At 47.2% G+C, this 15,120-nt stretch overlaps 1 protein-coding gene across 2 annotated transcripts in view; it reads left to right on the top strand.

Annotated features, from left to right (window-relative positions):
* RGS9 (regulator of G protein signaling 9) overlaps positions 1-15,120 on the top strand; it is a 69,396-nt gene that overhangs the window by 5,330 nt on the left and 48,946 nt on the right. For both annotated transcript variants that reach the window (XM_037808658.1, XM_037808657.1), the window contains exons 2-7: positions 5,666-5,762; positions 10,207-10,257; positions 11,746-11,852; positions 12,047-12,098; positions 12,349-12,407; positions 14,236-14,312. In XM_037808658.1, the coding sequence (XP_037664586.1) occupies positions 5,666-5,762; positions 10,207-10,257; positions 11,746-11,852; positions 12,047-12,098; positions 12,349-12,407; positions 14,236-14,312 (443 nt within the window). The remainder of the gene's footprint in view (positions 1-5,665; positions 5,763-10,206; positions 10,258-11,745; positions 11,853-12,046; positions 12,099-12,348; positions 12,408-14,235; positions 14,313-15,120) is intronic.

The following is a 15,120-nucleotide window of genomic DNA, read 5'->3' as shown; positions in this document are numbered from 1 at the left end:
AATGAATGAAGTTATGATCCATGCTACAACAACATGGATGAACCTCAGAAACACTGTGCTGAATGAAACAAGCAGGACCCAAAAAACAAATACTAGCATGATTCCACTTATGTGAGGTATCTGGAATAGGCAAATGCATAGAGACAGAGGTGGATTGGAGGTTTCTTAGGTGTGGGGAAAGTGGAGGAAGGGGGCGTTCTTGCTTGGTGGGTACAGAAGATTTGTAAATTTTAGAAATTAAGACACAAAAAATAGAATCAGAAGAAGCTGGCCACTGCTCGGCGGGATCCTCTGGATGCTTCCTGGGCTTTTGGCCAGGGTGGGAAGGTCCAGTTGGGGAGAAAGGGCACGGCCCCCCTGAGCCTGTGCGACGTCAGGGTGCAGACGAGGGGCGGCCGGCAGGGCTCCACGTGGTCAGCCTTATCAGCACGAGCACGTTCTCCTCTCTACACAAACAGCTCACCGCTTCTGGGTCACATTCCCCGTCTTCGTACAGAAAAGTACTGATGATTATTGTCCCCCTGGGAGCCTTATCTGGCTTCAAGGAAAATTCCAGCCCCGAAGATCTTAGCAGTGAGTGACAGCTCCTTAATACGAGGAGCAGCGTGGGGGTGGGTGGGTGGGACACTGAAGCCATCAGAGCCGTCACTTCTGATCCTTCAGTGGTGGCGGGCTTCCCTGACATGGCTGCGGTCACATCCCAGCACTTTGGCATCTGAGGGGGGAACGTGAGGCTGACACCCTGGAGCCCTCCCCCAGCCGGGGGTCACACAGCGATGGCCTGGGAGGCAGCATTTATCTGTTGCCTGGGAACAAGATCTGGCTGATTCGTCTTGGGAGAGGCTGGAAACGTTGGCTGGGGGTGGCGGTCACTTTTCAGAGGGACCCTCTCAGGGTACAAGGAGAAAGGGGCAAGGGTTTGGAGCAGTTTGGAGCCGAGAGGCAGGCGTTTTCCTGGGGAACTTGGAAAGCAATTCAGATTCTCCTCTCTCTGTGATGGGCAAGGGGTTTTTTCTGGTTGGGTCTGTCAGAGACAGTGTCACAAGCTGACCTCTTGTCATTTCTTTGTTGGGTGCTTGGGGAGACCCCTTCAGAGCTATTTATATGAGGAAAGGTCCGAGGAAAATTTATTGGAATACTCATGGACCGAACTCCCTAAAAAGTTCCTGAGGCACATGTAACACTCCTTCCTCCCACCCCATCCTTCCTTTCTGTGAGGGATGATACACCTGCTAGAAAGAAATCTGACTCCCCTCATTGTGTTTCTAAAATAACTCTCATTATTCCTCCTCTGAAGGTTATTTTCAAACCCTTTATAAGTTGATTTTTTTTTTAATGCAAAGAGAAGGAATTAAACCTGGTAACTTTTTATCAGAGAAACGCAAGTTTCCCACAGGTTTCTTTTTCTCCTCCAATATGTGGGTCCTCCTGTGTTGGTGAAACACTGTTGTTTCATCTTGTAAGGTATTTTGAATCCATGTAGCCTTTCATCCGGCAGCTGATGTGGGAATGGGCTCTATCATTAGAAAGTCATGCACTTTTTGGGGTGCCACAAATCATGGTTAGTTGAAAACTCTAGAAGGAGAGACTCCTACAGCCCATGGGCCCCCGAGTCCCCTGGCCACCCCCAAGGAGAGGCAGGGCCGGCTAATGCCCTCCTTGGGGGTGCTCTTTGCTCCCCTCCTGCTGCTGCCATTCAGCTGGCCCAGCCACCCAAGACCCACTAGACCCCGACTCCTTACAGGGCCAAGGGCCACATCTCTGAGTCCCCTGTGTGCGTGCTCCTTCACCTCCAGTGCAGCCAGCTCTGTCCCTTCCCTGTCCTGCGAGGGGAGGCCGGGGTCTTCTCACGTCATCCCTCCCTTTGCAGGGGAGCCCCCTCCTCACCATCCAGGGAAAGCTGCTTCCTCACTGGGCGCCCCTTCTTCACCTGTCAGCCAGCCTCCCACCTCCTGACTCTTTGCCATTAGCATCTTCCCTGTCTTCCTGGTGCTTAATTCCGTCTGCGAATGTTCTCCAACAACTCCTTTCTCTGTGCATTGCTCTTTACTGAGCGCTTTAAATGCTAATCTTATTTAATTTTCTTGACATCCCTGCCATAAGTTAGGTACTATTATAATCTCTATTTTACGGAGGAGTGATTTTTTGTGCAATTTAGTAATTTTCCTAAGGCCTCTAACCTTATAAATTGGAATGGGGATTTGGACGGAGCTGTTTCTGACTCCGAGCCCTCACTTTTATATTACTTGACTGCATTTTCGTACAGTTTGTCTCCTAAGTCTCTGAGGACTGGGACTCGGGCTTTTCCCTTTTTGAGTCTCCCACGGTGCTCAATCGTTACCTCCCTTAGTTAGCAGAGCTGGGTTTTTAATCCTCAGGCATCTAAACACAGCCCTGCGAGTAGAGTTTCAGGTGTATTAATTGTGTGAATGCTACCGATGTTAATGATTCCAACCATAACCATGAACATTGGTGTCTCTCCCTACAAAGCCATGTTTACGCAATTCTTTAATTAGATAATAAGAGGAGCTGTGCTGAAGAACAGAGCACATATTATCCTTGTGCTCAATCGATGGTAGATGAGATGTTAAATGAGTTGCCCAAGACCTTACAATTAGTAGAAAAAGGAAATCCTATGAAGGCGGTGAGAACCCAGGATTCTTTTTCTTTGGAACACAAACACATTCAAGCTGCACAAGGCCATTGTAAATTGTAAAGGGCCGTACAGTGTTGGGGAGTGTTCTTTTTATTAAATGGCAGGAGAATAATGATTACATAACCATGTGAGGTGAACTGAGGGAAGCAGGTGGATTGGTGAGTGTTTAGTTTGGGTGTGGCTAGAATTTCGGTCAGGATGGGTTTGCGGTGGAACTGTCCTCCGCAAGGACGTGTCTGTCCAGCTGGGCAGGGCTGCCCGAGCCTCAGGAGAAAGTTGAGGGTCAGGGGGAAGACAGGAGAACCCTTTGTTCCTTCTTGTCCTTCTGCTCACTGCGGCCCCTTCAGCCCGTAATGCTCTCACCCTCCCTCCTTCACCTTTCCACTGCCTAATTCCTACTCACCTTTTTAAGATTCACTTTGAGTCACACTCTCCAGGAAGCCTCACCTGACCCCTTCCAGGCACTCTTACATTCTTATCAAACCGTGGACTCACCTTTGTAGCTGTACTTATTCCATAATATCCTTGGACTATCCAGCGAGCTTCTGGGACCTGGGGGCCACGTCTTCTCATCTTTGATTTCCCAGAGTTTACCCTGACTCTCTGGTTGTTGACTGACTGACTGACCATCTGCAAGCACATCTGGGTCAGGGAGAGTGGATGGTTTCCCCATCAGTGAAGGGTTTCCTCGTGGAATGTGAAGTTCTAAACCTCTTCGTGGAAGGCTTTGTTGACATCACATTAGAGACATTGAATGGCAAGAGAAACCCTGGTTATCTTTTTTGAAGAGTGCCAAACATCCAGTTCATTAAAAAATATCCCTCAGTTGATTTTACTTCCATTTAAATTTTTTCAAGTCAAAAAATAATTTTTTTAATAATAAAAATTATTAAATACTCCAAAGACAATCAGGACTGTCTTGGCTGTTTGCCTGCAGTTTGGTATTCCTTGGACAGCTCATTGGCTCTCTTTGGCTTCATCTCTCTCTTCTATGTTCATTTCTGTCACTGACCCTTAACTGTTCTGAACCTCGGGCAGTCATTTCCAATAGCCTGGAGACATTGCCTGAGGCTATGTCAGCAGCTCTTCAAAGACAGCACTCCAAAGCAGAAGCATTGGCTTCCAGAGGGTGCTCCTTCTTTTCTCTTTTCTCTTTTGGTAGCTGGTGGTTCTGGTCTTATGGGTTATAAATCTTGGCATTATTCCCTGCCACCCTCACTGCACCACCCAATCATTGCAAGGACAGTTAATCCCAATGTCATCAAGGCTTTAAAAACCATCGTTCCCTGTTGCTGCCTTCTTTTATTTATTAATTCATGCAACAACTATTTGTTGTATACCCCTATGTGCCAGGCACTGTCTAGGCATTTGGAATTCAGCAGTGACCACAACAAAGACCCGCCCTGGGGAGCTTACCTTCTAGGAGCAGGGGAGACACACAATGCACCAGTAAACTCTAATAACTAGGTAAATTATTTGGTATGTTAGGAGGTGAGTGGGAGAGCAGGAACGTCAGGAGTGGAGTTCGGGGTTGCAGCATTAAATAGGATGGCCAGGGAGGGCCTGGTGAGAACAGCAGAAGAGGATGGGGGTGAGGGAAGTGAGCCAAGGAGCTCTCTTGGGAAGAGTGGGCCAGACGGAGGGAATGGCCAGAGCCAGGACCCGGAGGCAGGAGCCTGGGAGTGTGTGTGGCCTGGTGGGGAGCCACCAGGCGGCCAGTGTGGCTGGATGGGAGCCGGCCGGGTACAGGAACGTAGGAGAAGAGAGAGGCAGGGTGTCCCAGACCGCATCGACCTGGAGGGAAACTTTGCCATTTATTCAAAGCAAAATGACCGTTGCAGGATTTTGAGTGGAGGAGTGACATATCTTAAATTAATTGAAAGACTCACTGTGGTTGCACTTTCGAGAAGAGACTGAGGGCAGGGGTTGGCCCGAGAGGGAGCCCCACCATCTCTTTCCTGGACTATTGCAGTAGCTTTGTGTGGATCTCCCTATTTTTTTTTAATACAGCTAATTTCTTCACATCTCAATGTTCTTCTTTCTAGCATTGGCCACATTTCCAAAACCCAGGCTAGGTTATAGTGTTCTCCAGCAGTAGTCTCTAGAATAAAATCCAAACTCTGGGAGTGGCATTGGAAGTCCATTGTGATCCGGCCTCCAACCGCCTTCCCAGTTTCATCTTCATTTTAATTTTCCTGGCTGCTGAAGTAAATACCATGCAATGGGTTGGCTTAAACAACAGGGATTTATTGGCTCATAGTTTTGAGGCTAGAAGTCCAAATCAAGATGTCATTCAAGGCGATGCTTTCTCCCAGAAGACTGTGGTGTTCTGGGGCTGGCTGACAGCTATCTTTGGTCCTTAGTTTTCCTATCACATGGTGGCCTCTCCTGGCTTTTTGGTTCCATTGACTTCCAGCTGCTCACCTGTGGCTTTCTCTCTCTCTGCGACCTTCCCTATAAGGCCGTCAGTAATTAGATTAAGACACACCTTGATTCCACTGGGCCACACCTGAACTGGAGAAAATTCAACAAAAGGTCCTGTTTACAAGAGTTCACACCCACAGGGATGGATTGAGGTTAAGAACAGGTTTTTCAGGGGTACATTGCTCCAAACCAGCACAATCTCCCATTATTTTCTGTTCTTTTCACATACTGTGCACTATCATCTTTCCATGCCTTTGCTCATTCTCTCCCTTTCCATCCAGCAAAATCCATTTTTGTTAACTCCCATCTTCTCTTAAAAGCTTTCCCAGAATCTCAAAGTCAGAATTAATCTTGTTGAGTTTTGTGTATGAGGGCTTCTTTATGTCTACAAAGTACACATTTATTTCTGCTTGTACCATACTTATTCAAGGCCCATCTGTCTCCTGCACCAGGTTGGAAGCTCCTTGGGAACAGGGATGCTGCCCATTTTTGTGACTTTTGATCTTCCAGTGCCAAGCATAGGGCCTCACTCAATTAATTTTTGAAGTGGTTCCCATCAGCCTGCTTTTTCTGTTCATCTTGTAGATTGAAGCGCTCGTGAAGGACATGCAGAACCCCGAGACGGGGGTCCGAGTGCAGAGTCAGAGAGCCCTGGTCACCAGTGTCCCTCACGCCATGACAGGTGATGTATCCTGCAGCGTATCCTGGAACTTGGCCAGGGCCTGGCAAACTATGGCCCACGTCTATATTTGTCAATAAAGCTTTATTGGGACCCGGCCACACCCTTTCATTTATGTATTGTCTGTGGCTGCTTTTACACTGCAACAGCAGAATTGAGTAGTCATGGCAGAGACCTTATAACCCACAAAGCTGAAAATATTTACTGTCTGGTGCTTTACAGAGTAAGTTTGCTCACTCCATTTCCTTCTGGGGGAGAGGTCAGGGAGGAAGAAGAAAAGGACTCAAGTTTTTCCTGAAGGCACTTCTCTCAGGTGGTCATCATTTAAGTCATCATTTAAAAACTTGTATTGTTGCTATTGGTTTTTTATTTGTTTTGTTTTTATGAAATCAAATAGCAGAAAAGAAAAACAAACATTGGGCAGAAGAAAATAACTGGCCCTTGTCTTGTTCCACTCATCCCTACCTTCTAATTTATATCCAGCCCCTTCATAACTGCCCCCTGGGGACCATGTCATGGCTACTTTCTGCATGGGGTAGAGGACTGCACAGCAGCATTGGAGGGTATTGGCAGAAGGGGCTAGATGCCATAAGAAGAATGCATTTTGATTAATGTGTTGCATATGTTTTATGATCTTGGATTTGTAGTAAAAAGCATGTTTTGTACTGAGGCATATTGCCTACAGAAACAGCTTTTCAAAGCCAGGATCTGGAACTTGCACTGAGCCATGCTAGTGAGCTCTCACTCTCTGCCCCACCCATGACCTGACTATTTAGTTTTTACTCAAGTTGCCTGTTCTGGTTTGCTAATGCAGCCAGTCGTTTTGCACAACACCAGAAATGGATTGGTTTTTATAAAGGGGGTTTATTTGGTTACAGAGTTACAGTCTTAAGTGTCCAAGGTAAGGCATCAGCAATTGGGTACCTTCTTCACTGGAGAAAGGCCATTGGCATCCGGAAAACCTCTGTTAGCTGGGAAGGCACGTGGCTGGCGTCTGCTTGCTCCCAGGTTGCGTTTCAAAATGGCGTTCTCCAAAATGTGTCAGCTTTCAGTGGCCATCTTCAGAATGTGTCCCTCAGCTGCAGCTCTGAGGTCCTTCTGTTTGTGAGCTCTTTATAAGACTCCAGTGAACTAATCAAGACCCATGCTGAATGGGTGGGGCCACAACTCCATTGAAATATTCAATCAGAGCTCACACCCTAACCCAAGGTGTCACTCACAGTTGGGTAGGTCACATCTCCATGGAAACAACCTAACCCCAATATCCCACAAGATGGGATTAAAAGATCATGGCTTTTTCTTGGGGGACATAATATATCCAAACTGGCACAGTGCCCATGTCTTTTGCAGAGGCAAGCCTGGCTAATGACCCCCTGTTCCCTTTTCTGACTGCTTAGAAGAAGGGGCACCCCACCCGCAAGTTATCACTTGGGGCTCCTGGAGTGCAAGCAACAGAAGACCAACTCTGGCTAGTTAAAGCAAAAGAGGAATTGTTTGGAATGCTGTAGGGCAGCTCACAAAAGTAAAGGAAACACTGACAGGCTAGACTTGGGAAAGGTTAGGAACTAGAGTAGCTCTGGGCATCCAAAGAGCAGAGACTGGTAGACAGACTTTGCAGGTGTCTCTGCTCTCCTCCATTATTTAAGATTTAGCTGTGACAATTTTTCCTGAAGGCATCCCTGCCCCTGATAGTCCTTCACTGGGGCCTGAATTTTCCAGTGGACTGGGGAGAGCCTCCAGGGGAAAATAGCTTGTCATACTCATCTGGGTATCCCCAGAGCTTAGCAAAGCCCTGGTTCATAGTAGATGTTCAATAAAAATTTCTCAAATGTGTGAAACAGTCCTGATCTAGCTTTGTGCAAAGAGTTCTGGATGTTGAATGAAGCACCCTGAGATTGAATCCCTGGTGTGCCTTTTTCTAGCTGTATGGCCCCAGTCTGTTCTCTTATCTGTAAAGCAGGAACAGGAGTCCCTGCTAAGAGAATCATTGCAGAAATTAGAAGAGAGAATGCTGTGCTAGTGCTCAGCCTATGGTGGATGCTCAATGGGTGGCCATATCTAGCACTTTCCATGTGTATCTGTTAACATTTATGATAAAGTTACGGGGTAGATATGACCATCCCCTTTTCCAGGTAGAGCAATTGAGACACAAAAAGGCTCAGCAGGTTGCTCATGTCACTAAGCTAATAGATGACTAAGCTTGGATTTGAGCCCAGTTACATGATTCCAGAGTCCATACTCTTTTCTGCTGTCAGCGTGTGTGAGCTGCTTTTCTTCCTTGCACAATGGATGCCTACAGTTCCTGGACTTGGGCAAGGCTGCCCATGCTGCCATGTTCTCCCTTTCTCCTCCTGAGCCCAGGTGAATTCCAGCGGATGTAGGAGCAGAACACAAGCAGAAGCCCCGCACCTGCCCTTTGCACTAATCAAAGCAAATTGGGTAACCGGCTGTCCCCCTCCTCAGGTGGCAGGGGACCTGGGGCTTGGGGATGTGGGAGCCTGAGCAGCCTGCCGGGCTGTTGTCACAGACCATGGCATACAGAGGGTGGTGGCACCATAATCCTATCTGCTCTATTTCAGGAAGCAGTTAAGTGGATGAAAAAACCCTCAGCTCCTTGGTGGAGAGAGATAAACACACTCCTGTCTGCAGGGATCTCTCTTTTTGTCTGCACACCACTAAGTAGGGTCTCAAGACTTGTAGCAGAAAATCTAAAACACCCAGCCTGAGGATTTTAAGTAGATTTTAGATGATGAATTCTACTTCTGAACAACCAAACTGGAGTGATTAAAGCTGACGCTGAGAGCATCAGGAGAACCTGTTGAAAGCAGTAATGGTGGCCGTGTGGGAGGTGACAGGAAGAATGGCGGATAATTGTGCCCCAGGGGGTGGGTAGGAAGGAAGAGGTACAGGCTGACCACGCACAGTGATAGCTGCTAGGCAGTGTGAGAGCAGGACTACGGCCCTCTTTGGAGGGCACAGAAGAAATGTCCTTTGCCACCACTGAGGAGGGAAGTATCCTTTGCAATGTCCAGCTCCAAGGACACAGGCATCGGGGTCTCAGACCCTGACCCTGCGCTGGGGCTGCCACTCCTCACTGGTGTCTTCTGTGGGCTGGTTCCCATGCAGGCAGGAGACCCAGCTCGGAAACCTTGGAGACCAGAAAGTGTGGTCATGGGCATTTGCCAGGGGGCCTCTGAGTTGGGGTGCTTCATTCCAGGGGGCCTGGTCTTTCTTCTGAGATGATGCTGTCCACCTGCAAGGACCATGTTCTGTTTCTGGGCTCAGGGCTCCAGGCTGAGGAGGAGATTCAGAGCCTCCGTGGCCTCCTACAGCAGCTCTAGTCTTGTTGGCAGAACTTGGCTTGCCTTAACCCTTAGATAAAATCTGAGTCCTTGAGGAGGGGGTAAGGGGATGTGAGTTCTCTCCAGGTCTTGTCCCTGCCTGCCTCTCCCCATGTCTCTTGTGTCACTCCCCACTGTACATTATTCCCAGGCTGGCCCCTATGATTTGCAGGACCTGGGGCAAGAGTACAAATGGTGGCCTGCAGACCGTACGTCTGAAGTTATGAACCAATCTGCAGATTGTTACGAAAATATGTCTCGTCCTCCTATCTTGACAAAAGTACCTTTGTAACGAGCTGGAAGGCCAGGTTTGAATTTAGAATTCCCTGACTCCTCAGAGTTTTGCTTGGGAACATGGGCCCTTCACCCTCAGCCCACCCCCATCTCTTCCCACTCTGGGCTCTGAGAAGTTGTAGGTTTACAGAAAAACCATGGCAGAAAATATGGAGTTCCCATATACCTGCCCCCACTATTAACATTTTGCAATAGTGCAGTACCTGTGTTACATCAGATGAGAGAATATTACTATAATTGTACATTATTGTCCATAGATTGCATTAGGGTTCACTGTTTGGGTTGTACAGTCCCATAGTTGATTTAAAAAAAATTATTCTAGTGACAGATTTACCACCTAGAAATTTTCCCTTTAACCACTTTCTGATGTGTTATTCAGTGGTGTTAATTACATTCACAGTGTTGTGCTACCATCACCACCATTCATTACCAAACTTTTTTCATCATCCCAAACAAATTCTCCCATGAGTCCATGCTCCATCCAGACAACTGCCTCCTACCTGGTTTTTTTTCTCCCCTAGTGGTAAGACTTAGTCTATTTACTTTCTAGTTCATGAAAGATAGTCCATGCACAAATCATTATAAGGCAAAAAAATAAGCTCCATAAGAGAGGTAAAGATTAGTTTGTGTCAGGGAGATTAAGCTGGAAATCTGGTGAGAGCCAGATCACAGGTGGCCCTAAATTACAAGCTGCAGAGTTTGGACAGAATGAAATTGTGAGCAGGGGAAGGACACGGTCACAGAGATGTGTTAGGAGGTTGTGAGACATGTTTGGAGGCGATGACAATGGTCCCATGTTTCTGGTTGTGCAGGAAACGATGTTCTGCAGTGGATCATCCAGCGGCTTTGGATCTCCAGTCTGGGTGAGAGTTCATCAGCACTGCTGTGTGCACAGCACCATACAAGGATCTTTGGAGGGTAGAAGCCAATGAAGGATTAGTCAGTGACTTCAAGGAATTTACATTTTAATTGGGAAGGCAAAGCCTTCACATGTGAAACAATCAGAATCAAAAGCCAAGGCATGATCATTTGGGGACAAAATGGTTATTTTATACAAACTACTGAGAACAGGTAAATGATAGGGGTAGTTGGAGAGGAGTCAGTCAGGAAAGATTTCTTGGAGATGTGCTTACTTTCTAGTTGATGGGTGATGGTCCATGCACAACTTATTGCCAAGCAGAAAATAAGTTCCACAAGAGAGGCAAAGATTAGATGTATACAGGGGAGATCTGGAAAGACGTAATGCTTGTGAATTGGTGCAGGGGAGCTCAGAGGATATTCCTGAAAAACTAAAAAGAGCAATGGCGCAGAAATGGAATGAACAAGAAATGGGGTGGTAATGAGGGGAAATTGGGAGTAATGACTTCAGCTGGGTATGGAGAGTGGGTGTTGGGGGGTATGTACTTGGATTCTAAGTTCCATCTGAGAGATAAGCAATAGGAAGCCAAGGGAAATTTTTGAGCATGACGGTGTGTATGATGATCATATTTAAGTTAGGATGTTTGGCAGCAATTAGAAGGAGAGATTGGAGCAGAGAGAATCTGGGGACCAGACTTCCCACCAGAACAAAGGGTGTTGTTATAATGAGGCATAAAACATGAGCATCTGGCTTATGGTGGACAGAGTGGACTTTAAGAGGGAGAGGTGGGGAGGAAGTCTTCCAAAGCCATGGGGGCTCAGCTGTGGGATGGGAGGTAGGGCTGGGTGAGTGGGCATGGTGGGCCTGGAGGACTGGGGGGATCAAATCCCTTCCCTGGCATGGAGAGACACAGCTTTCATTGGTGTTTTGGGAACAGAAAGAACAGAAAAAACCAGGAAGGTTTTCCTTTAATTGATGCAGATCCTGAGACAAGGCTATGAATTGGAGGAGGTGGGGAGCAGGTTAGTGGGAGAATCTGAACCTGGGATGCAGGCAGAGTTGAGATTGGGATAGAAGTTGACAGATGAAAATGGCGTCCTTTTCCCTTTTCTCTTTGAGTGTGGAAGTACCCCACAGCCAGAGACATTCCCCACTCCGTGGCCTTCTACACACCCAAAGGTCTGAGTGTCATCCCCAAACCATCTACATAGGACCACCTGTGACATCTGTTAAAACTCAGGGTCCCAGGCTCCATTTGAGACTTCTTGAGCTGTCCTGGGGTAGGGCTGGGGAATCCTCCTTTTAGCCTGCTCCCCAGCTGACACTTCTCCATGGTGAAGTTCAGGAACTGCTTTCTTTGCTCCTAGGTGCAGTGCTGTTAGGATGGGGGTGCATGTCCTGGACTTTGGGGTGGTCTTTGGGGGTCTGGGCAGTGAGCTTCTGCCTTTGGGCTCCTGCTCTTAACTTCCATGTCTGAACTACTTCTTCCCAGAGGCACAGAACTTGGGCAACTTTTTTGTCAAGTATGGCTACATTTACCCCCTGCAAGATCCCAAGAATCTCGTTCTGAAGCCTGACAGCAGCCTCTACCGATTCCAGGTGAGCCTTAGCCTTGACCTTGGGTCTGGCTCTTGCTCTCATGTTCATCTTATTTGGAAAGACCAACGATTGAGTCCATATCCTCACAGATCAGCACTTTAGAAACAGTGGAGAGGGCTAAGGTGTCACAGGGCTGGGGGTCTGTGGAGTCACAACCCTGTATCCACGCATGCTTTCCTTGGTTTCTTTTATAGACTCCATATTTCTGGCCCACCCAGCAGTGGCCGGCCGAAGATACGGACTATGGTAAACACCCTACCCCACACACATGCTTTTGGTAGTGCGTAACATGCTATTTATTTACTTGCTGTGCTTTGGCGACATTTGTCTTGCTGTCATCATGACCTTATGTCAGTTCACGTCTGCGTTGGGAATGTTCCCTGGGGAAGGGACAGGTCTGCTGAGCCCAGCATGGCGGCCTCATGCATAGAGCTGTATACATGATGTTGAATTATGATGATGGTGGCAAGTGATTTTTTTTTTTTTTCTTTTCCAGCCATCTATCTGGCCAAGCGAAATATTAAGAAGAAAGGGATTTTAGAAGAATATGAAAAGGTATGGAGATGCTTTCAAAGACGAGATCATTGTGATTGAGTGGAGTATAGTCTTGGGCTGTTATTTCCCTCTACCCCTGTTTCTACTTTCATATGTCTTTCCTCTTTCATTTTCAGAACAGAAGCTCCTATAGTGCTCAACCCATCACCCAGGGCTCTGTAGGTTGTGATGCGGCTCTGGGAAAGAAAGTGGGTGTTTACTGTCCACTATCCCATGTGTATTAACATCCCCTCTGTCGAGTCTTTGGGATTGGTGGGTCTGACGCAGCTTCTAGAATGGCCTTCTGCAGTCTGGGCTGGTTTCAGTGGTCCAGGAAAAAAGACAGACAAATGAGAACTATGTTATATATGCCTGGGTCTGAGATCTAAGATGCCACCCAGCTTATATTATTTCTTGGGTAGGGTTGTCCTTTGTTCTATGATTTGCCATTTTTGTGCTAAAATTTCCTTCTTGTTTGAAATAATGGCAATAATAGATTGTATGGATTTTTTTTCAATGCCCATACTTGGCAAAATAAAACAATTGGTCCTCCAAATTTTGAAAAATTTCTGGGGACCCCTGGATTAGGTGGGAAACCTTCTGAAGCATTTTGAGAGGAGCTGCAGTGGTTTCTCTGCACCATAACCACCACCCACCCCCAGTCCCCATTTTCTCCTGCCTTCTTACTCATCCTTCACTGGTTTCTAGGGACTCTCCTGGGCAGTATTTTGAAAACTTGACATTCTTGGACTCTGGCCTGGGAGATTCTGCAGATCTGGGTGGGGGTTGGGGTGGGGGAGTGGGATACTGTGTTTTAAAAACTTTGTCCAGGTGATGCTGAAACTCTGCCAGGTTTGGGAACCTTTGCTTTGGTTTAGGGATGGGTGAGAACCTGCGATCTAAAGCAGTGGCTCTGGACCTGCACCTCATCGGCCTCACCTGCAGAGCCAGTTAAAGCACAGGCTGCCGGCTCCACCCCACCTGTTTCTGATTCAGTAGAGCTGGGATGTTGCTTTGGGAACCACTTGCTTTAGATGATAAGGCATTATCTCCCCAGGCAACCTCATTCAAAGGCCACTCACTCTTAACTGTCATGAGTCATTCACACTTTGATGTGACTGAGCTCTCCTCCCTTGCTGAGAAGAGCACTTTGTCCTGGTTTTTTGTTTATTTATTTTGAAACAACTCGCTGAACTAAATTCTTCCCCGTGTCTAGCTTTGGTTTCCCATGCTGTAACTTAAGCCCTGGCCTCACTGGCTGCTGGGCACACACTGTTTACCAGCTTCCTTTTGCTGTTCCCAAACAGTATGACAGTTAATCAGCACAATAGTCAACAACCCATGGTTAACAGATTCCTGCTTGAGTGAGTGGTAGGAAAACAATATGTTGGACTTTAGCTGAATGAGTCAGATTTCCCCAAGGACACTTCTTAACCCTCAAGGGGCTAGCATTTCTGAGCAGAGGATGACAATCTCGCTGTTTTTCTTCTTTACAAGCATGTTTTTAGAAGGACCAGCATCACATCTCTCTGAGGGTTTATCTTTGCAGATTTGTGGCATTTTATGTTGTTGGATATTGAGTTTCCATGTTCTTCCCCAACCCCAGTGCTCTCTTCTTAATTGGATCTAGGATATATTTATTTTTTAAAAAAAATGCAAGCCAAGTAGGGCTTATCATAATGGCCTTTTGCAAATTCTCTGCTACCACTTGAATGAACACCATGGCCAAGCCCAGGTGGAGAACATTTGGCTGGGTCTGGGGTTCCCAGGCTAACTTAGGGGGCTCTGCTCTGCTGCATACCACACATGTCATGGGACTCAGCGTTCTTATTATGTTTTCTTTCTCTAGGAAAATTACAACTTCTTGAACAAAAAAATCAACTACAAGTGGGACTTTGTCATTATGCAGGCCAAAGAGCAGTACAGGTGAGTAAAAGGAGATGGCAGTCTTCCTTTTAGTTCTGCCTCCTTCCCTTCCTTCTGTGCTTCCTTTATTAAAACAAACCTCTGTTGGGCATTGATGTGCCAAACACTGGGCTGGGCATAGGGTCTAAAAGGACACAGTGGGTCAGGCAGATGGGCCATAGGCCACGATGCTACTCTGGGATGAGGACCCCACGGTGGGGCTTTGCATAGGCAGCTATAGAAATGACCACTCACCTGATGCCTGGGTTCCGACGGCTGCATAGGAGGTAGCCAGGAGAAGGATGGTGATGGTGGTTGGAGAGGAGAGGTGGGGTCGGGCAAGGGGTGTTCTAAGCAGATAGAACCAGAGCTGGGAGGCAAGAGAGTGCCAACTGCAAGCAGTTCCTTATAGCTGGAGAAGAGAACTTGAAGGATGACACTAGTAGAAGGCTGGAAGCTTCCACAGGAGCAGATTATGAAAGGGCTTTGTCCTGAGGGCCACGGGGAGCCATGGAAAGATTTTAAGCAGGGTAGGAATATCATGAGATTTGCTCACTCTCGTTTGTCTGCTGTCTACATCAGAACCAGAGCTGAAAAGTCCCCTCAAGAGCTCTACCTTGTCAGTGAGAGCCACATGTAAATGTTGGGGAAGGTGAGTTGTGGGGAGAGTGTATCAGTCAGGACAGGGGTAAGCTATTGTAACAAACAACCCCAATCTCAGGAGCTTGAAACCACAAGGTTCATTTCTCTCTCATCTTACATGTCCCCTGTGGTGGGTCATCTGGGGGCTCTGCCCCATGTTGTTCACACTTTCAGACCCATGGTGATG

The sequence above is a fragment of the Choloepus didactylus genome, chromosome 18 (genome assembly GCF_015220235.1).
Source record: "Choloepus didactylus isolate mChoDid1 chromosome 18, mChoDid1.pri, whole genome shotgun sequence".
NCBI lineage: Eukaryota > Metazoa > Chordata > Mammalia > Pilosa > Megalonychidae > Choloepus > Choloepus didactylus.
This window is presented reverse-complemented; position numbering and strand designations above follow the sequence as displayed.